Source organism: Schistocerca gregaria, chromosome 5 (genome assembly GCF_023897955.1).
Source record: "Schistocerca gregaria isolate iqSchGreg1 chromosome 5, iqSchGreg1.2, whole genome shotgun sequence".
In the NCBI taxonomy this organism is placed as follows: domain Eukaryota; kingdom Metazoa; phylum Arthropoda; class Insecta; order Orthoptera; family Acrididae; genus Schistocerca; species Schistocerca gregaria.
In genome coordinates this window covers 521,532,435-521,555,127 of record NC_064924.1, presented here as the reverse complement: position 1 = coordinate 521,555,127, position 22,693 = coordinate 521,532,435, and the positions used below count along the sequence as shown (strand labels likewise).

At 40.0% G+C, this 22,693-nt stretch overlaps 1 protein-coding gene across 4 annotated transcripts in view; it reads right to left on the bottom strand.

Annotated features, from left to right (window-relative positions):
- The window catches only part of LOC126272771 (NBAS subunit of NRZ tethering complex-like), a 410,576-nt gene that overhangs the window by 140,598 nt on the left and 247,285 nt on the right, over positions 1-22,693 (bottom strand). For 2 of the 4 annotated variants that reach the window (XM_049975911.1, XM_049975913.1), the window contains 2 exons: positions 19,342-19,610; positions 11,269-11,504 (listed from right to left, as the gene is read on the bottom strand). In XM_049975911.1, coding sequence (XP_049831868.1) covers positions 11,269-11,504; positions 19,342-19,610 — 505 coding nt within the window. The remainder of the gene's footprint in view (positions 1-11,268; positions 11,505-19,341; positions 19,611-22,693) is intronic. The other 2 variants (XM_049975912.1, XM_049975914.1) reach the window with 1 other exon arrangement.

Below are 22,693 nucleotides of genomic sequence, written 5' to 3'. Positions count from 1 at the left end.
TGGGATGCCACTTTGAGAGGAGTGGAACAGATTGTGGAGAGGACTTTCCTCAAATTTAAGCACAATGATAAGTAGTCGAAGTTCTGATGTACCACTACAGCATGAAAATATATTGCCCACAAAGCAGTGAAGCACATCAAAATGAAATATAATTATACCAGAGAAAGAAAGTTGCTACTCACCATATACTGAAGAGGCTGAGTCGCAATAGGCACAGCAAAAAGATTCACACGATCATAGCTTTCGACCATTAAGGCCTTTGTCAGCAGTAGTCACACACTCACACACACACACACACACACACACACACACACACACGTCTGCACTCTCAAAGAGCTGAAACTACACTGCGAGCAGCAGCACCAGTGCATGATAGGAGTGGCGACTGGGTGGGGCAAAGGAGGAGGCTGGGGTAGGGAGGCGGATGGGGAGGGATAGTATGGTGGGAGTGGCGGACAGTGAAGTGTTGCAGTTTAGAAGGAGGGTGGGAGGGAGATGCAGAGGGGTGAGGGGGTAAGTAGTGGAAAGGGGAGAAATGAAAATAAAAAGAAATTAAAAGACTGTGTGTGGTGGTGAAATGTCAGCTGTGCAGTGCTGGGATGGGAACAGGGAGGGGGCTGGATGGGGGAGGACAGTGACTAACGAAGGTTGAGGGCAGGAGGGTTATGGGAACGTAGGATGTATTGCATGGAAGGTTCCCACTTGCGCATTTCAGAGATGTTGAAGTTGGTGGGAAGGATCCATATGGCACAGGCTGTGAAGCAATCACTGAGATGAGGGATATCATGTTTGACAGTGTGTTCAGCAACAGGGTGGTCCACTTGTTATTTGGCCACAGTTTGTCGATGGCCATTCATACGGACAGACAGATTGTTGGTTGTCATGCCTACATAGAATGCAGCACAGTGGTTGCAGCTTTGCTTGTAAATCACATGACTGGTTTCACAGGTAGCCCTGCCTTTGATGGGATAGGTGATGTTAGTGACCGGACTGGAGTAGCTGGTGGTAGGAGGATGTATGGGACAGGTCTTGCATCTGGGCCTATTACAGGGGTATGAACCATGAGGTAAGGGATTTGGAGCAGGGGTTGTGTAAGGATAGACGAGCAAATTGTGTAGGTTCAGTGGACAGTGAAATACGACAGTACGAGGGGTGGGAAGGATAGTGGGCAGGACATTTCTCATTTCAGGGCATGACGAGAGGTAATCAAAACCCTGGCGGAGAATGTCATGCAGTTGCTCCAATCCCAGATGGTACTTAGTTACGAGGGGAATGCTCCTCTGTGGCTGGTCTGTGGGACTCTGGGAGGTGGTGGGAGACTGGAAAGATAAGGCATGGGATATTTGTTTTTGTACAAGGATGGGAGGATAATTACGGTCAGTGAAGGCTTCAGTGAGACCATCGGTACATTTAGAGTACTGCTCGTCACTGCAGACATGACAACCACGGTTGCCTAGGCTGTACAGAAGGGACTTCTTGGTATGAAATGGGTGGCAGCTGTTGAAGTGCGGGTATTGCTGGTGGTTAGTAGGTTTGATATGGATGAAGGTACTGATGTAGCCATCTCAGAGGTGGAGGACAACATCTAGGAAGGTGGCTTGTTAAGTTGAGTAGGACCAGGTGAACCAAAAAGGGGAGAAGTTGTTGAGATTCTGGAGGAATGTGAACAAGGTCTACTCACCTTCAATCAGGATAACAAAGATGTCAACAGTGAATCTGAACCAGGTGAGGGGTTTAGGGTACTGGGTTTTTAGGAAGGATTCCTCTAGATTGCCCATGAATAGGTTAGCACAGGGGTGCCCATAGCCGTATCGCAGATTTGTTTGTAGGTAATGCCTTCAAAGGAGAAGTAATTGTGGGTGAGGATATAATGATCATGGAAACTAGGAAGGAGGTTGTGGATTTAAACTCCATAGGGCGTCTGGAAAGGTAGTATTCGATAGCAATAAGGCCATGGGCATTAGGAATGTTAGTGTGGCATCAATAGTGACAAGCAGGGCACTGTGTGGTAAAGGGACAGGAACTGTGGAGAGTCAGTTGAGAAAATGATTGGTATCTTTTGTATAGTAGGATAGGTTCTGGGTAATAGGTTGAAGGTGTTGGTCAACGAGAGCAGAGATTCTCTCAGTGGGGGCACAATGGAACGTCCTGGGTGGTTTGGTTTATGGACTTTAGAAAGCATGTAGAAGGTGGGAGTGCAGGGAGTGGTGGGGGTAAGTAGAGAGATGGACTCTGGGGAGAGGTTCTGGGATGGGACTAAGGATTTGAGTAGTGACTGGAGATCCTGCTGGATTGGTGGAATGGGATAACTGTGGCATTGTTTGTATGTGACAGTTGACGGAGTCTATCTGCCATGTAATCCTTGCAGTTCAAAACAATGGTGGTGGAGCCTTTGTCTGCAGGTAAGATTATCAGATCGAGATCGGTTTTTAGATGGTGGACTGCAGTTCTTTCTGCGGATGTAAGGTTAGTATGCATTTTGAGGGATTTGGGGAATGATGGTGAGGCAAGGTTCGAGGTTAAGAAATTCTGGAAAGTTAACAGGGGGTGGTTTGGATAGAGGAGTGAACCGAGCTAGGCAACGTTCACTATTGGTCTTTGGTTTATTCTGATTGGTTGGGTCGGTGGTGAAAAAGTGTTTCCACTGTAGGGAGCGAAAGAAGGAGAGAAGGTCTTTAACTAGTCCTGCATGGTTGATTTCGGGAGTGGGGGCAAAAGGTGAGGCCTTTGGAAAGGACTGATATTTCTGCGGACTACGGCTTCAGGAGGAAAGGTTCATATTAATTTCTTTTTATTTTTATTTCTCTCCTTTCCACTGCTTACCCCCTCCCCACTCCGCATCTTCGCTCCTGCTCTCCATCTAAACTGCAACACTTCACTGTCTGCCACTCCCATCATACTATACTTCCCCCTCCCCGTCCCAGCCTCCTCCTCATTACCCCCACCCAGTTGCCACTCCCAACATGCACTGGTGCTGCTGCTCACAGTGTAGTTTCAGCTCTCTGAGACTGCAGACATGTGTGTAAGTTGCGTTTGTTTGAGTGTGTGTGTGTGTGTGTGTGTGTGTGTGTGTGTGTGTACTGCTGACAAAGGCCTTAATGGTCGAAAGCTATAATTGTGGCAATCTTTTTATTGTGCCTATTGCGACTCAGCTTCTCCACTATATGATGAACAGCAACTTTCCTTCTCTGGTATTGTTACATTCCACCTGGATTTTCCATTGTTTGAAATATAATTATTTACTTCTTCCCTGAAAAGCAACTACTATTTGAAGGGTTTTGTAGTGGAAGCCCTAGTGTCTGTTATTAAATATATATAAACAAAAAAGTAATACTGTAGGGAAAGTTCTAGTTGAGAATTATGAATTATTTAGGAATAAAGTAGATGACTCGCTGGAAGGCAGAGGCGTTGCTTCATCGATAGGTACAAAAATAAAAAGGTACAAAGCCAGCTCTTTCCTGGCACATGGTGAGTGCACTGCAGTGAGGTTGGGCGAGGGATGGTGGAAGATGTGAAGCAGGGACGGGGTAGGGGGAAGTGTCTAGTGACTTGTGGGAGAGGGGGAGGGGGGGAGGGGGGCATCTGTGGGCTTGCTATGAGTATGGGTATGGGTATGTGGCAGAAGCTTGGGCACACGATTCCACAGACTAGGGCTAGAGATGGCAACACAAAACCAACTAGCTGACAAGAATTGAGTGGGGATACTGGGACAGGGGATGGTGTGTACACACACACACACACACACACACACACACACACACACACACACACACACACAGTCACACAGCTGGGTAGGTGGGTGGGTGGGTGGGTGAGAGGACATTAGGTTTATGCCAGGAAGGTTACGGGAGCAAAGGATGTGCTGCCGGAGTGATCCTATCTCAATGGTCCAACATAACATCCAACCCCTGCTTAAAGCCTTAGGCTCTTCCCAGAACATCTTCCCTCAATCCAACTTCCTCCTAACCCCAACACCCACTTTCTACATGTTCCCCAAAATAGACAAACACAAAAATCCTGGACACCCCATAGCAGCTGCTTATTATGTCCCCACTGAAAGAATTTCGATGCTCGTAGACCAACCACCTCCAACCAACTGCCCAAAATCTAGTCTCCTACATCAAAAATATCAACCACTTACTTCACTAACTCTCCACTATTTCCACCCCTTTCCTTCTGTATCCCGATTCATCACTGCTGACACCACCTCCCTATACACCAATGTTCCTCATGTGCATGGTCTTGCCACTGTGACCACTGACTCTTCCAATGTCCTTCAGACTTCCTTTTTATATTACGATGGCTACCAATCAGCTGTTCAGCGAGATAAATGGTCACTACCGAACTGTGGCCAAGAGCAAAGTGGACCACTCTGTGGCACAACCTGCACCTGAACATAACATAATTGATTTTAATGGCTGCTACACATGGGTCATCTGGATCCTCCCCTCCACCACCAGCTTTTCTAAACTGACCAGATGGAATTTATCCTTACATCACACCCTCTGTTCCTGAAATCATCCCAGTCTCAACCTGTGGTAACCTACTGTTCCCACACAATGCAACCAACAGTTTATGCCCCCTGTGTCCTCCCAGTTCATGACCTCTCATCCTCATTGTGCACTGTTCTTTGCCAATGCATCCAACAATCTTTTCCCTTCTCTAGTTCTCTGCTTTCACACTACCCCCCCCCCTCCCCCCCCCCAGCACTCACTTCTCTGCCCCCAACCTGCTACCCCCCCCCCCCCCCTTCAGACTGCTGCTTTTTGTCTGACACAGCAGTTCTTGCCAGAGCAACCAGAGATAGCAGTCATGTGTGCAAGAGGTGGGCTTGCTTGTGCAACTGTGTGTTGTTTGCTTTCCTTTTTGAAGAGGCTTTGGCCAGAATCTTAATGTGTAACAATCTTTTTGTTGTATGTCTGCAGCTCAGTATTTCATCGTTACAATGAGTAGCACTCTATCCTTTTCGTAACAAAGTAGATATTCCAAGCTGAACTTTCCATTCTTTGATTTATGAGAGTCTGGAATTTAACACATTCTGTAAGACTGTGTGAAAATGTGACATAATTCGAGGTTACATGATTCAGAATGGCAGAAAGCTGCACTAAGAGTAAAGCAGGAGTGTTTGGAACCTCAGCACCTGCATTCTTAGATGAGCAGGAGCAGATGCCGTACACTCAACAGCTTCAGAATCAATGCAGAAGAGATCACCCACTTGTCATACACTTACACAGGCTGAAGTCTAAACTAATGTGTTCAGACACTCATACCACAGGTTCTACACTTGGATGGGGTCGAAAACATAACTTTCGGAACGGACATTTCAATACCGGCCCTCTCAACCAGTATGATAGGGGTGGCCAGCATTCAGTATCCTCAGAAGCTCCAGAAGAGACCACATAGTGAACACCACACAAAACACCAAGTCTCTCAATGCATGTAGCACATTTGGTTCAAACAAATAAAGTAGGCAGTTGTAAGTGTACTGAATACGCAATATACAACAGTGAAGAGCCTGACTACAGAAACATGGGGACCTGAGTAGCATCAGCAGCATCTGATGATGAGATTGTGCTAAACCAACAAAATGTTGTACCAGCGGGGTAGTCACAGCAGGATGCATGCTGCAAAACTGGCTTTGCAGCTGTGACACAGGTATAAACCTGATACCATCACTGCAAAACCGTGAGCCACTCAATGAGTGGCCGATTAAGGCAATAAATGTACACTGATGACTATCATTATGCCTCATTGTTTATCAAAAAGCAATAGAGCAGAATTTTTATTGTCACATGGCATGTCACATACAGGCATTCGACTGGAATATTAGTGACTCCTCGATAAATACAGTTGTATGCCTACACAGGTGTGTAACAACATATTTTTATGTCAAAAGAAACCATGTGCCTGCACATGCAGTGTGTTAAACATAAAAAGTTAAAAAAGTGGTTCATGTCTTACTATTTCTTCAATTTCTTACACTGTAATAACATTTTCTTCTTACCAGTCATGAATCTTGCCGCTCTTCTTCAGACCTTCTCAATCTCTTGAATCAGACCCTACTGGTAAGGGTCCCATACAGACGAACAATACTCTAAGACTGGGCGAACTAACGTATTGTAAGCTATTTCCTTTGTTCAAGGACTGCACCGCTTCAGGATTCTACCAATAAACCGCAATCTAGAGTTCGCCTTACACTTTCTTCTTACGTATTTTTCAGTGTTTACTTGTGTAGTTCCTAGCTTGCATTCCTTGGACTATAGTCTATTGCTAAGCTTCAAAGCCATGAAAGACTTGGTACTTTCAAAGGCAATACATAACCTAAGCTGTATCTTGTTTCATAACTTATTTCCTGTTGTTCCTGTTGGATCGTAGGGCAGCAGTAAAGACCTTCCATCTGGTTCTGCTCACAGCATCTTGTTTCATAAGCTTGTGTAAATGAATTTCCTTCAAAAAATTGTGGTTCTTTTAGCTCAAAGAGGAATATTTTATACACAAACAATCAAGGAATTGTCATTAAGTCAAGGCTCTTGAATAGTGGTTTCATGATTGCCTATTGTTTGTCTCCATTATAGCTCTGATATTTTTTTTCTGTAGCTTGAACACACTGAGGTGGTTTGCTTTTTCAATACCCCATACAATTTATGCCATATCTGATATAAAATATGGATAACGAACAATTTTGTCAACAACTAAGTCAGTTACTGTACTCAGAATTCTCACTGCGAAAACAAAACTTTTTAATTAGTTCACTAAGCAATCCATGCAACTGGTCCATGTCACATTTTTGTTTATAGTGAGAAATTTAACAAAGTCTGCAGTGATCAGTTCTTTGTCCCCATAATTTAATTGTGATACACATTCAGCAGTTCTTGTACTTAGGCCTCACTTTTTCCACAGTTCCACTTATGCAAGTTGTATAGATTAACTGCCATTGCTGAAGATGGCAAATAATCTATACAACTTGTCAATTTCATAGCATTACTATTTATCCAAGTGCCATATTACTAAAGAGTTTGTTACGTATACTGTAATAGTTCTTCATTGTTTCTGAGGTAATCTTATATGACATGTGGTTTATGCAAAACAGAAACAGTAACAGGCTTAGTGTGGCACTAGATCAGGCTCTTACACCTTTTTGCTGTACAACTTCCCTCTGTTTTCAAGATGAGAACCAGCATAATGATTTTCCATGGAAACAACAAACTGCCACCGTGTGAAGCAGTAGCTTATGATTTACCGTGTAAACACTGTAGTGAGGTCACGGAAGATACCAAATATGCACAGCTTGTAATCAAAGAATTTTGTTATTTTGTTGTTTAGTCTGTTACACTGTTGTGTTGGCCACAATTATACTAGGCTGTTGGCAGCTCAAAAGGCCTGAAATTAACCAACATCAACCTCTGATGCAACTTTTCACTGTTCCCAAGAGTTGCACCATCAGTTTATCATATCCACCATGTACACAGAAAACCATATTAACATTAAGAACAGCTGCTCTCTAACTTCCTACCATCCCAAGTGTTTGTGCATCCAAGATTAAGCTAACAGCCTCCCAAAAAGCCATATTCTTTCCTTTTTTAAAGAGAGAGAGAGAGAGAGAGAGAGAGAGAGAGAGAGAGAGAGACGAAAAATAAAAGAAAAAAGCTCATCAGAACATTAGCACATTGAAGAGTGAAATTTCCTAATGTATTAAAATGTGTATACCCGTTCACCTGGGAGAACACTGCCTATGGAAGAAAGATCTTGGTCGAGTTCCACTACATCAAACAATTTTAAACCCCAAAATAATGTATGAAAAAACTCTCATATCCCCACATCATACTCAAACAAGCTCTGTGCCTAAACTGTCTAGTATCATCACTATGCACTTCAGTGTGGCACAATGTTTCATCTACAACAGCAGAAGGCACCACAGCAAGCTGAAGAATGAAGATTAGTTTTAACAGTCTGTTGATGATGAGGTCATTTGAGATGGAGTACAGGTTTAATCTGGGAAATGGTGGGGATGGGAATGGGCCTTTTTTTCTTTTTAAAAGAATGCTCTAGGCATTTTTCTTAAGCTATTAGAAAACCATGGAAAACTCGAAATTAGATGGCTGGACAGGGATTTAGTCATTATTTGGTCCTGTGGGGCTATCTCAGTCAATGCTACTTAGTCATGAAATCAGTCAGTACACAGTTTACAGAATGCTGATTACAACATTCATAAACAAAATCAGCTAAAAAAATTAATAGAACACAAAAAAAAAATCATGAGAGAGTATAAAAGTAAATAATGCATAATGTAATCAAGTTCTGAATTACAGTTAGGAGCTCCTGTACAAACAGGAGTAGTGTGCCATAAGACAATCTTTCAACTTAGCCTGGACAACTTGGGGTTTATCACTCAATCTTTTTCAGTTCTGTGGAAGCCTAGTGAGAATGAAATCTGCCGAGTACTGCACACCTTTCTATACAACACTTAAGGAAGTGTTTTTTAAGTGAAAATTTGTTTTCTGTCTCTTTTTCACTGAATTTATGTTATTCCTTCTTCTGAATGATCAGCACTGTTCATAGTAAATCCCACAATTAGGTATTTTCACAGGGATAGTACAGATAGCATTTTGAGGCCTGAAAGACAGCCTACACGAAGTATGTGACCTGAAACAGCAGATTTGCCTGACTGCCCTTTCCTGATGAGTGCACATAGTTGTCCCAAAGTAGGATACCATAGCAGATAAATGGATGGAAGTAAGCAAGCCTGTGTTTCATGGAATTTCTTATTATGAAGAGATCAGCATTCAGTTTCTGTACATCATCTTGAACATGATACTTCCAAGAAAGCTCTCATCTACATGTACTCTCAACTCCTAAGAATTTAAAATGGTTGTCTTCACTCACCATTTGCCTACCTGGTACAGTAAAATTTCACTATCACAAGAGCTCCATGTCAGAAACTCTATGCAACAGAACCCTGAACAGAATTGACTGTGAATTGCTCCACCCCCCCCCCCCCCCCCCTCCGCCTTCCTCCACAAACCCTTCTCCCCATTTATTATGTGAGCTCAGTAGTCAGATGAAAATCTTTGGTGAATAACCTCCTGGTTTGTACTTTACAAATATCAAATGAACCATTGTGGAGGTTTTTCACCTAATGTTACAATGATCCAACTTTAGGTATTACTTCAGTAAAGAGGAAGAGGAGGAGGAGGAGATTAGTGTCTAACGTCCCATCAATAACGAGGTCATTAGAGATGGAGCACAAGCTTCCCTTTCAAAGGAACCATCCAGGCATTTGCTGAAACAATTCAAGGAAATCACGGAAAACCTAACTCAGGATGGCCGGAGATGAGATTGAACCAACGTCCTCCCAAATTTGAGACCAGTGTGCTAACCACTGCGCCACCCCGCTTGGTATTACTTTAGTATTCCATGCAGGGGCACAACTAGTCGTGAGAGACAGAGTACTGGTACCTATGGTGCTGCTGCCGCCGCCCCCCCCCCCCACCCACCCCTGAAAAAAACCCTACCTTTTCTCCTCTACCTTTACTCATTAAAAACATGGTCCACATCTCATCTCTTGCAGCCAGTACACACATCCCACTCCTCTCCTTCTCTGACAACTATGTCATCACCCAAGCAAGCCATTCTCTTCCCACTTGGATCAAAAAGTAAAGTAATAATAATTTTTTTAGAAGAACAGTGTAATTAATTTTAATAAACGTCCGCCCTCGGTAGCTGAGTGGTCAGCACGACAGAATGTCAATCCTAAGGGCCCGGATTCAATTCCCGGCTGGGTCGGAGATTTTCTCTGCTCAGGGACTGGGTGTTGTGTTGTCCTCATCATCATCATTTCATCCCCATCGACGCACAAGTCGCCGAAGTAGCGTCAAACTGAAAGACTTGCATCAGGCAAACGGTCTACCCAACATGAGGCCCTAGTCACATGACATTATTTTAGTATAAGAGTTGAAACAGCTATTTGTCTGTGCATCATTGCACACATCAAATACTGCACACCTTTGATGTGGTTCCTGGACAAACATTTGTTTCATGCAACTCTCCGTGCTTGTCAATTCCAAGCAAGTCTCTTCATTTCCAGGATGGAACAACAAGAAATAACCAAAATTCACTGCCTAAAAACTGACCGTGACCTTATAATCCTACCTGCTGAAAAAGTCACCACCATTTTTGTTCTGAACCACAGGGAATACCTGGCAGAAGGCTCTGCCAGCTGTCCGATACATCCATCTATAATCCCTGCACAGTAACTTCCAGAAGACGAGTAATATCTCCAATCCCTCCTCAAATTCTTATGTCAGTCCATACACCTCTCCACTGAGTCTCTCTCTCTCTCTCTCTCTCTCTCTCTCTCTCTCTCTCTCTCTCTCTCTCTCCCCCCCCCCCTCACTCTCTCTCTCCCCCTCACCCCCCTCTGCATAACCCTGACCTATCATCCTATAATGAAGACATCAAACATTTCCCCCAATGCCCATCCACAGTTCCTGTTCCTTTACCAGCCAGCACTATGATTATCACTTCTCATGTCACCTAGCCACTACACTACCATCACCAACACCATGGCCTTGCTGTTGCTGAACAGTACCTTTTCCAAAGCCTGACTGACTCCAAACCTAGAACGTTCTTCCTGGTTAAGGTGACCATGACCAATCATGTTCTCATTCACGTCTCAGATGATTGTGCAAGTTGTGCTTTTTTGTGTGTGTGTGTGTGTGTGTGTGTGTGTGTGTGTGTGTGTGTGTGTGTGTGTGTGTGTGTGTCTACTGCTGACAAAGGCCTTAATGGCCGAAAGCTATGATTGTGTGAATTTTTTATTGTGCCTATCGCGACTCCGTTTGTTCGCTATATGGTGAGTAACAACTTTCCTTCTGTCTTATTCATTAGTTTTTCTATTTATGATGGGGTGACTCTGCCATACCACAAACTAACTTATGAAATTGAAAAGCTACTGGTGTCAAGTGATTATGACACTTTCTTATCGGCAATTGTTAAATAACTAACATCTCAGTCACTCAGTTTCTATCCAGTCACTAACTTCCAAGGTAAACCTGCCATCAAACCAAATATCAGTTTGTGCACCTTACTGATAGTGAAGTACCTTGACATTTAAATAGACTTATTCAAGAAGTTATATGGGAACCTACAATTTAACATGCGTTCTGATCCATGATGTGACTGTTTTATGTAATAAACAAAATATAATAATGGTAAAAAAGGAACTAGTCTGCATACTTGAATACAAACACACAAACTGGTGATACGCACCTCAGAAGGATTATACAGGAACATGTCCCCAATAGCCATTTTTTCTGACTGAGAGCCATAAACAGCAGAATAACCAGTCAGAGCACAATAATAGCAAGCTATCTGTATCGAAATAGCTGTGGCAGGTAGGCTGTCCAGGCAATCCTTCACCCTGTTTATGTCTGGCACCAGAAGCAGGTGAGCCAAGCCAAGGGTGGTGTCTTCAGGCAGCAAATGTTTTGCTAACTGAAGGAGCACTGGAATCCATACCAAATTTCTAGCAGTTAGCAATCTTTTAAGATTTCCTAAGTAAGCTTAAACTGAATGACAAAAAATAAAAGTACTACTTACATTTAAGAGATAGTGTAGATTGAAATATAAATTATCAAAATATTGCTAAAATGGTATATAAATAGAATAGAAATAATAATGCAATACTTTTTGGTGAGAACATTTTTGTAACTGACAAGATGTTTGTGAGCACAGTGAAACTATGAAGTGTGCAGAATCTCCCCAAAATGCCAATAACCTATTGTGCAGTTAGCTGTAGATCTATCTTTTGAGGAATGACATAGCTTATAACAGTTCCCTCATGAGTTTCAATTAAGAATGTATAGTAAGCAGAATTCTTCAATTTAACATTCCTAATTTTGCATACCATGGAACTCAGATGTTGAACTTCGTGAGCTGTGGAACTGTTATTATGTCTTATGGAGCTGCATTGCACTGCTTCTTATTTGTCATTTAACATTCTTATACACAATCATAAATGTGTTTGGGTTTTCCCTTTTCTTGCTTCTATTTTTGTGTTGTAATTGTTTTTTATAAATGTTTCACTTATTTACTAATACTTAAGAACTATTTTTATAACAGTAACTTCTCATTCACAAGTAAAGGGCTGTTAGTGAAATAAACACACATGAAATAAACTGGAGATTTTGAGTCACAAAGGATGAATATTTTTTATATTACAGTGTACATCATTCTCCCATGATTTAGCTTGAAACTAATATATGGGCAGTTTCTACAGCTTTCATTAAATGGTAAAGATAACTGTTTGTTAAATATTTTTTTCTCTTTCAAGATCCTTCCCATAAAATGCATTTGATTAAATAGCTTATTTCCCACCCTCTTTTACTTCAGGTTTAATCTTTTCTACTGAAACACCATGATCTTTTGGCATCATTTGTTCTTTATACTTTAAATGTGTACATCTCATCTAGCATTGCTCCTGGAATGTCATTATTTTTATTCTCAACTGTCTCTGTTATCAAGTGGAGGCATCACCTGCAGAGGGAACAGTAACCATTAGAAATTAAGCTCACAGAGCAGCCACAAGTTGGATATAACTTTGCTTTATTGACATGTTTCATTCGACAAATACGAGTATCTTCATAAATTTAGCAGCCAGGGGTCACATATTGAATGTATCTGGCTGTGTAAAGCACTGTTGTCATCAATAAAAAAATTTTAAAAGAAGGTTACAATTATGTAAGCTTTTGGAGCCAGTGGCTCCTTTCCTTGGCCACAAGTGTTGAAGAGGAAGGAAGAGAGGTGAAGGAAAAGGACTTGAGAGATATAGAAAAAAAGGGTAAAATTCAGCAAAGTCACCCAGAACTGTGGGTCAGAGGAGACTTACTAGACAGGATGAGAAGACCATCCCATCCAGTAAGTCTCCCGTGACATGCAGTTCTGGGTTACTTTTCCAAAATATAACCCCTCTTCCTAGATCTCTCCAGTCATTTTCCTTCACCCCTTCAACCCTTCTGCCTGAAAAAGAAGCCACTAGCTCTGAAAGCCATTATTGCTATTCATCTCTTGAATTACGTAAATGCTGAAAGAAATCTTCACATGCTTGTAGAATTTATTCATCACTTGAACTATATGAGTGCAGAAGAAAATCTTCACATGTATAGTTTTTTCTCTGGTGCAGTTAGATGCCATCTGGCAGCTTAACTGGTATTATGTGATGCCTACCCAATAAAGTTTACGCTTGTGTTTTTATAGACTACAATTGTTTCAATTATCTCTCTTACTAAATTTTCATCCTACCTTCTCACATCATTTGAAGAACATTTAGAAAGAGTTTTAATTTGATTCGGTATATTCTACCATGCTCCTATTACCATTTGCATGAATCTTTCATCTCCCCCTTAATAATTTCCTCATTCAGTTTGAGATTTTCTTTTAATTCTTCATACCTATAACATCTTTTGCTGTTTGTGTAAGTTTCTTTGTAAAATAATTGCTGCTTTCATCTATGTATGAATAATCATCATTTTCTAATATACTGAATTTGTTGCTTAGTTTACTCTGTTAAACCTTTCAGTTCTTAATGAAGTTCTCATAACTCGCACTTCTGAATTCCTTTCTCATAAGTCAACTTCTTTCTTGCTTTCCAGCTACTTCACCATGAACCTTAGGAGTTTACAATTTCTGGAAATTCAAAAGTAATTCAGGGCAATCTCTTTCAGTATAATTTCATTATTAGAGAAAACAGACAAATTTATTTTTGGTTCCCTATGGTTCTCACCAATTTTTCTTTTTTTACAGAAGAATGAGTTACAGGCAAACAAGTTGTTACTCTTAATAAACTCTACTCAGGTTGGTAGCCCTGCGCCTGCTACACGGACGTCTGAGTCACAGCTCTTGTACAAGATAAGTAATTTAAGTAGTAATAAACTGTTTTTTAACACTTTAAACTAATTTATTACGTTAATTATAGTGCTCTGCAAGCATACCATTAAAGGTTTTTGTCTTACTCGCGTATTTTCACAGTAATCACGTAAAGTTCATTTTGTTTACATATCGCGGCCAGGCCGAACTTTTGAGTTTTCAGATTAAACTTCATACCGCAATCTTAAGTGCATTTACTGATAGTTTAGTGTGCTAAATACGTTTGCTGCCCCTTTATATCTGTAGAGTATCGTCATCTCTTAAGTAATTTCCAGTAAAAAACTTCTGAACCACTGTTTACATAGTCGCGAGTAGGCCTAATTTTTCGTACACGTATTTTCATTGTTTTCCGGTAACTTAATTGTCTTTCTGTCACTAAAGTAGATTTGTACCATGAGTGTAAAGTGCCTGACGTGCCGTAGGATCGTTAGCTCCGGGGTCTGGTGTGATGGATGTAGTAACTTTTTTCATTGGGGCGACTGTAGTGGCGTGGGAATTGGGAAAATGAGCGAGACTCATCAGTGGTTCTGTAGGCTATGCAGTAGAGATAGGAAGATTGTGGAACAGGAGGGGAAAATTGCTGCCCTTCAGGCTGAGTTAGATGAGGCTAGGCGAGAACTGGGCAGGTTAAGGGGGGAGAAGGGTAAACAGGGGTGGGAAGTGGCAACAGGCATGAGGAACAGGCCAAGAAATTCTTCTGACCGCTTTGTTATTAATGTACAAAATAGGTTTGACCTGTTGCCTCAGTCAGAAACTGATGAGCCTCTCACAGAAGTAGATGTACACAGGGCTCAACAAGCTTTCAGCAGCAAATTGATTAAGAATGTAGGGAAGTCTGCAAAGAGAAAGAAAGTCTTGTTGCTAGGTAGTTCGCATGCTAGGGGTGTGGGCCAACTTCTGCAGGATGAATTAGGGTTGGATTACCAGGTCACAAGTTTTTTCAAACCTAGTGCTGAACTTGGGCAGGTTACAGAGGATTTAGGTTCACTATGTAAAGGTTTTACTAAGGAAGACACCGTGGTTATTGTGGGTGGGCCGGGCAACAGTATTGACAGAGATCCGGGGTACAGCATAAAGTGTGACCTGGCAAAGATTGCATCGGCATCGAATCATACCAGTGTTGGGTTTGTGTCGGTTCTGGAGCGCCACGACCGACCTCATTTGACCTCTTCTGTCAGGAGAGTTAATTTGGAGTTGGAACGGCTACTTGGATCTGGCGCAGGGTCACACATTGGTGTGGTTCCTGTTGATTCACTCTGTAGGTGGGACTATACTAGACATGGCCTACACCTCAACAGGAAAGGGAAGGGTAAACTGGCTGGGCTGATAGCAGGAAATTTAAAGGGGGGAGGAACTACATCTCATGGTGGAAACTCTTTTTTAGTGTAAGATCAGTGTCCAGTGGGAAACTCAGCCAGGCAAGTACTAAAGATGTTAAAAAAGTTCAAGATACTCACAAAAGTAAAGTGAAAAATAATGTTAGTATATTTCATCAAAATATTGGGGGCTTGAAGAATAAAATTGATGAGCTTCTGCTTTGTTTAGAAGATATAGAAACCAAGAATGTAATAGATATACTATGCCTGTCTGAGCATCACATTGTCACTGATATGCAAAAGGTTAGCATCAATGGGTACAAATTAGCTGCACATGTAAGTAGAGATAATATGATGAGAGGAGGAGTTGCCATATATGTCAAAAGCTTCCACAGTGCAAAAAATTTAGAAACTAAAAAATTTTGTGTAGAGCAACATATGGAAGCATGTGCCACTGAACTTAAACTAAAGGATGGCACTTTCATAATTGTAACAGTGTATAGGTCCCCCTCAGGGAATTTCCAGCTATTTCTGGAAAACTTGGATGCTTTGTTGTGCTATCTGTCAGACAGGGGGAAGCAAATTATCATTTGTGGGGATTTCAATGTTGATTCCCTGAAAGAGTGTAATAGGAAGAATGACCTTTTAGTATTACTCAGTTCTTTCAATTTGAGCTCCGTCATTGATTTTCCTACTCGGATAACAAAGAACAGCAGTACATTGATAGATAACTTTTTTATAGACCAAGATAAGTTTAGGGACATAAATGCTTATCCTGTTGAGAATGGTCTTTCAGATCATAGTGCACAGCTTGTTACAGTACATGACATAGCTCCATGCAGTATAATAAATCAGACTTTCAAAGCAGTGCGTTCAATTAACAATATAAATATTGCAAACTTTAGGGAAAGCCTACAGCAGCTAGACTGGGATGAAGTGTATAAGGAACCCGATGCAAACTTGAAATATAACTTATTTCACAATACATTTTTAAGGGTATTTGAAAATTGTTTTCCCAAGAAAATAGTTAAACATAATTCCAAGAAAACATATAAAAAACCTTGGCTAACTAAAGGAATAAGAATATCTTGCAACCGCAAAAGAGAACTGTATCTAACAGCAAGATGGAGTACTGACCCCGAAATTGTTCAATATTATAAAAACTATTGTGCGGTACTAAGAAAAGTTATTAAAAAGTCCAGAAGCATGTGTATCATGTCTGAGATCAGTAACTCTGATAATAAAATTAAAGCAATTTGGAATATTATTGAAAGGGAAACAGGGCAACCAAGAGCACAGGAAGACTTTAGTGCAATAAAATTGAATGACAAGTGCACTAACAAACAATCAGAAATTGAAAATATTTTGAATAATCATTTTTTAAATGTTGTGGAGAAAATAGGATCTAGATCTTCACTAGAAGAGGCAAGGCTATTAATAGAAGAGGCCATACCTGCACAGTTTGAAACAGCTGTAATTCCACCAACCTCTCCCTCTGAAATCAGTAAAATAATAAACTCACTGAAAAGTAAAAGCTCTTACGGAATTGATGGCATTTCCAGCAAAGTACTTAAAGCTTGTTCCCCACAGATAAGTAGAATTCTCAGCCACGTATGTAATAGCTCTTTGGAGCAGGGTGTTTTCCCTGATAGACTGAAATATGCCATTGTAAAACCATTGCATAAAAAGGGGGATATGTCGGATGTCAACAACTACCGCCCAATCTCTCTTCTGACAGCTCTATCAAAAATTTTTGAGAAAGTAATGTATTCAAGAGTAGCCTCCCATATTTGTAAAAATAAAGTACTAACAAAATGTCAGTTTGGTTTTCAGAAAGGCTTTTCAACAGAAAATGCTATATATGCTTTCACTGATCAAATATTAAATGCTCTGAATAACCGGACATCACCCATTGGTATTTTTTGTGATCTCTCAAAGGCCTTTGATTGTGTAAATCATGGAATTCTTTTAGATAAGCTAAATCATTATGGTTTGAGTGGGGCAGTGCACAAATGGTTTAATTCATACTTAACTGGAAGAATGCAGAAAGTTGAAATAAGTGGTTCGTGTAATGTTAAAACAACTGATTCCTCAAACTGGGGTGCTATCAAGCACGGGGTCCCACAGGGTTCGGTCATAGGTCCTTTACTGTTCTTGATATACATTAATGACTTACCATTCCACATTGATGAAGATGCAAAGTTAGTTCTTTTTGCTGATGATACAAGTATAGTAATAACATCCAAAAACCAAGAACTAAGTGATGTAATTGTAAATGATGTTTTTCACAAAATTATTAAGTGGTTCTCAGCAAGCGGACTCTCTTTAAATTTTGATAAAACACAGTATATACAGTTCCGTACAGTAAATGGCGCAACTCCAGTAATAAATATAGAATTTGAACAGAAGTCTGTAGCTAAGGTAGAATTTTCAAAATTTTTAGGTGTGTCCATTGATGAGAGGTTAAACTGGAAGCAACACATTGATGGTCTGCTGAAACGTCTGAGTTCAGCTACGTATGCTATTAGGGTTATTGCAAATTTTGGTGATAAAAATCTCAGTAAATTAGCTTACTATGCCTACTTTCATTCACTGCTTTCGTATGGCATCATATTCTGGGGTAATTCATCGTTGAGTAGAAAAGTATTCATTGCACAAAAACGTGTAATCAGAATAATTGCTGGAGCCCACCCACGGTCATCCTGCAGACATCTATTTAAGGATCTAGGGATCCTCACAGTAACCTCACAGTATATATATTCCCTTATGAAATTTGTTGATAATAATCCAAGCCAATTCAAAAGTAATAGCAGTGTGCATACCTATAACACCAGGAGAAAGGATGATCTTCACTATGCAGGGTTAAATCTGACTTTGGCACAGAAAGGGGTAAATTATGCTGCCACAAAAGTCTTTGGGCACCTACCAAACAGCATCAAAAGCCTGACAGATAGCCAACTAACATTTAAAAATAAATTAAAAGAATTTCTAGATGACAACTCCTTCTACTCATTGGCTGAATTTTTAGATATAAAGTAAGTATAAAAAAAAAAAAAAAAAAAAAAAAAAAAAAAAAAAAAAAAAACTTAATCATTAGTGTCATGCAATAATTTGTGTAATGTAATTTCTTGTACAGACATCTTTCATTAACCTGACACGTTCCACATCATTACGAAGTGTCGTATTCATGATCTATGGAACAAGTATTAATCTAATCTAATCTAATCTAATCTAATCTACTAATGCCCAGTCTTTATATTTCTAACTATCCAGTGAATAACTGTTTGTGAATTTTGTCCTACTGTTCATCTTTTAGAGGGATATTTATACCTACCTTTCACACTTTCATTTATTTCACAGCAGTTTTCACAGGCATCCAATGCAATACTGATTACTTTTTCCACAATGGGTATTCATAGAACAATTTTGGAATCATAATTTCTTTGTTAATATCAAGTTTCTCCTTTATGAGTCTCTTTTCAATTATCTTTTTTCTAGTGTGCATGTGTATAATTAAAGATGAGCTTTAAAATTTCCAAAGCAAATTGGTCTTTTTCTTTTATTTCAAAACAAATCCTAAAGACTACCCCTCCATGCTTCTGCAGAGCCAGCACAAGTCTCAGCAATGTAGCCTGTAGCATGTTAATTCCAAGACATGCAGGGTACTTGGCAATTTACATTTTTGGGCAATCATCGTAGCAGCTGATCTATGAAAACAAATACACTTGGATAAAGAGGGGCCATTAACTGCAGTGTAGTGATATAAAACCAATATATACTGAGCTCTTCAGAAGTTATTGTTTGATTTTACCTGAATACAGGATAACAAAAGTCTGTTTTTGTGTGAAATGTACTGTGTGAAAATCGCCCCCCCCCCCCCCCCCCTTTTCCCTTTCCTCTTCCCTTCCCCAAAACAAAGCAATAATTCTGGACTGGTGTTCTATAATATTAAGATTTGTTATGTACAACAACAACAACAACAACAAAGCAAACTATTGAACCCTTCATCAGCTCTCTGTGTAACAAACATTTTATGTAGTTATGGAATTTACCACACATTAATTTATTACATGCAAGAGATAATAAAATATAAAGAACTAACCAGCAGTTGTATCCATCCTGCTAGGTCCATCTCCTGCAGCTCCTTCTAGCAAAGTAATCCTCAACAGAGCACGGCACAGTTCGAGTGCAGGATTAATAGCTGCTATATCCGGTAGGAAAAAGTCATCATACTGTGGATCAAATATTCCTGCATGACATTCAGGGAACAGAGACCTGTAGAACTGTGGCACAGCCTGGAGTGAAAGTGGTTCTCCTTGATCGTCATCTATTCCAGATGACACATTGTAGTTTCCAATTTGTACCCAACTGCTAAAACAAAAAACAATGAAATGTTTAACATGTCAATGGTAGTAACACAAAAACATAGTTTTATCTTCTGCCAAACGTGGCATTGGATTTTTTTTGCCAAATATGGCATTGGCCACTTCTGCCAAATATGGCATTGGCTTCATCTGTCAAATATAGCATGGTTTGTTAGCAAAACACTGAATGGGTTTATTTTGCCAAATGCCATATTGGTTCATTTCACCAAATATCGTGTTGGTTTGTTTGCCAAATATTGCAAATTCTTTTCCCAATAATACACTGGTCTTTTTTCCCCAATATGTTGTTGGTTTTTTGCCAATATAACTTTTTTGCCAATATTGTGTTGGTTTTATTTGCCAATAATTCATTTGTTTTGCCATTGCCGAATTTGGCAAACAGCACTGGTCTTTTCCCAAATTCGGCATCAGGTCTCGACAAATTCAGTGTTATATCTTTTACAAATATGTGTTTTATTTTTTCAGATTCCATCGTCGTCATAAATTTCAGGGTTGTTTTTTCCAAATGAGGTGCTGTTTTTTTTTTGCTAACTTTTGAGCTATTTTTGTCATCAGATCAAAGACAATTACACATGAAATGAACTACCATTTTAAGACCATACATGAACCTCAGCCTTGAGATCAGAAGTCTAGATGTAATTTTAACAGTACATAACTAACAGTTATTAATATCAAAAGACTGTCATCCTCACATTTATTTTATTTTATTTTATTTATTTATTTATTTATTTTTTTTTGAAAAATTACAAATTTCATGATGTATATAAAAAATTGACAAATTCACATTATTTTGCTAAAAACAATTATTTTAGAGGTTTCTTTTTTTCAAGTTACCATTTTTGTGAACTTTTTCTCTTCCTAGTTAATGGAAATTACTTGCTGGGATATAAATAATGGAAAGAGAAAAGGTAACAACTCACAGTACTGTTGAGGCATTAAGCCAGTGACAGAAACACAAATGAGACTGAGAACAATGCTAAACTTCCAGACAAATTTCTCTACACGCACACGCAACTATATTACAGATAAATAATTGGTAGTGAGTGTACATGTGTTTGGATAGCTATGAAGGAGGATTCATAACAAAGTTTGTCATCAGTCTCACTCTTGTTTATGTGCCTGTAGGTGACTCAATGCCACAACTACACAGCAAGCTGTTTGTTACCTTTATTCCTTCCTTTATTAACATATTAATTAGTTATTTCCTGTGCATTTCCTGCTATCATGACTGTCATTTGCTCTTACGAACTCATTACAAAAAGACAGTTTTGATGACTAACAAGACTCCTGACATTAAACATACATCATATTCCTTCAAAGATTCAGTCATCATGTTATATATACACTGGCCAGCATGAAAAACTCAACACTTCAATTTCTTACTGAAACTGAATATTTTTTTAATTTATGACACTTTTGAGACACTGTAATTGTAAGAAGTGGTCATCTCTCTCCGATGGTGATCTTCTCGGGCCTGGTCTCCTTGCATAGCCTGCAGATTCCCTGTACCTCCATATAGCTCTGGAAATCATGGTAGGTGTAGTCCTCAACACTTCTACAATGTAATGCATGCTGTGGCCATCTTCCACCAAAGCAACAGCTTTCACAGCTTATTCAGCAGCATGTTTACTCCAGAAAGCTGATTACGACAATTATAGAATATTGTAGTGTCCAATAATGAAAAAAGAAACAAATTTAAGAAACAGATTTAATAAATCAATCCAGAGATGCACACTTCATGAAAATTTTGAATAAGCTCATAAAGGTAATATACGTCTGTTTCAATGTTATTCACTTGACAGACCTCTGAAATGATCTCTGAGACCTCTGTTCACATCTTCAAAGGCATGTATTGCCACCTCTTGCACCACTGATGGCATTCAACTTTTCAGGCATGCTTCTGATTAATGTGGTAATGTCTTGTTGATGAATCATATGCCCTTCCTCGAGAAGGGCGTTCTGTAGGTCATGTAGAATCTCTGGGCTCTTCTCCCCAACCGGTCCCAAATGTGTCCAATAGGATTCAAAACAGGGCTTAGAACAGGCCAACCCAAAGCATGAATCCATGTTTCATCTAGAACTCTTGCACAATTCTCACAACATGTGGGCATGCATTGTCATGCTTTAATGTAAAATCGTCACCACTAAGTGGAACAAAAGGCACAACATACTACAGAAGGATTTCCTCTTCATACTGATGTGTGCTAGAGCTCCTATGCTCCACAAAAACCAAATATGTCCTTGCAGCTGTATAGATTACTGCCCACACCATCACAGAACCAACCTTACAAAGGCATGGATGAGAATGAGCAAGGGAAATACTTTTCTCCTGGCCATCTCCAGACTCACTCTTTTCTGTCATGTGATCAGAGCCCAAATCACAACTCATCAGTGAACAACACTTAATCCGATTGTTGTACTGTTCAGCCAAGATGTTCCCTTGGGAAACATAGTCGAACTGTGCAGTGCTATCAGGTGAGTTCCAGACCTGAAGAACGTCTTCTGTACTGAAGATTGGCTTCTTCCAGTCTTCTTCAAATGTTTCTCTCAGTAACATTGACCACTCAAACCTGTGGAGTCAATTTTGTGCTTCAACAGCAGGGATGTGACAGTTGTGGAGAACTTGAAATTGTAAGAAGTGGTCATCTCTCTCTGATGTTGCTCTTCTCAGGCCTGGTCTTCTCGCAAAGCCTCCAGATTCCCTGTACTTCCATATAGCCCTGGAAATCGTGGTAGGTAATGCATGCTGTGGCCATCTTCCACCAAAACAACAGCTTTCACAGCATATTCAGCAGCATGTTTACTCCAGAAAGCTGATTACGACAATCACACAAAGATTCTACAAACGCATTTGATTGAAAGGGGAAAAATTCAGGGTAGAACAATAAGTGCTACACGAGCGGGAAAACATTATTCGCTCCCCTTCAGTGACTTGTTTTCCAGGATGCATGGGAAAAAAAAACAACTGAGGCTAGTGCAATGAACTATCAGCACTTCATTGTTTGCTCACAAAGCAATACCAATAACATACCCCATCTCAAAAACTGGTTGAAGTTCACTATAATTAAA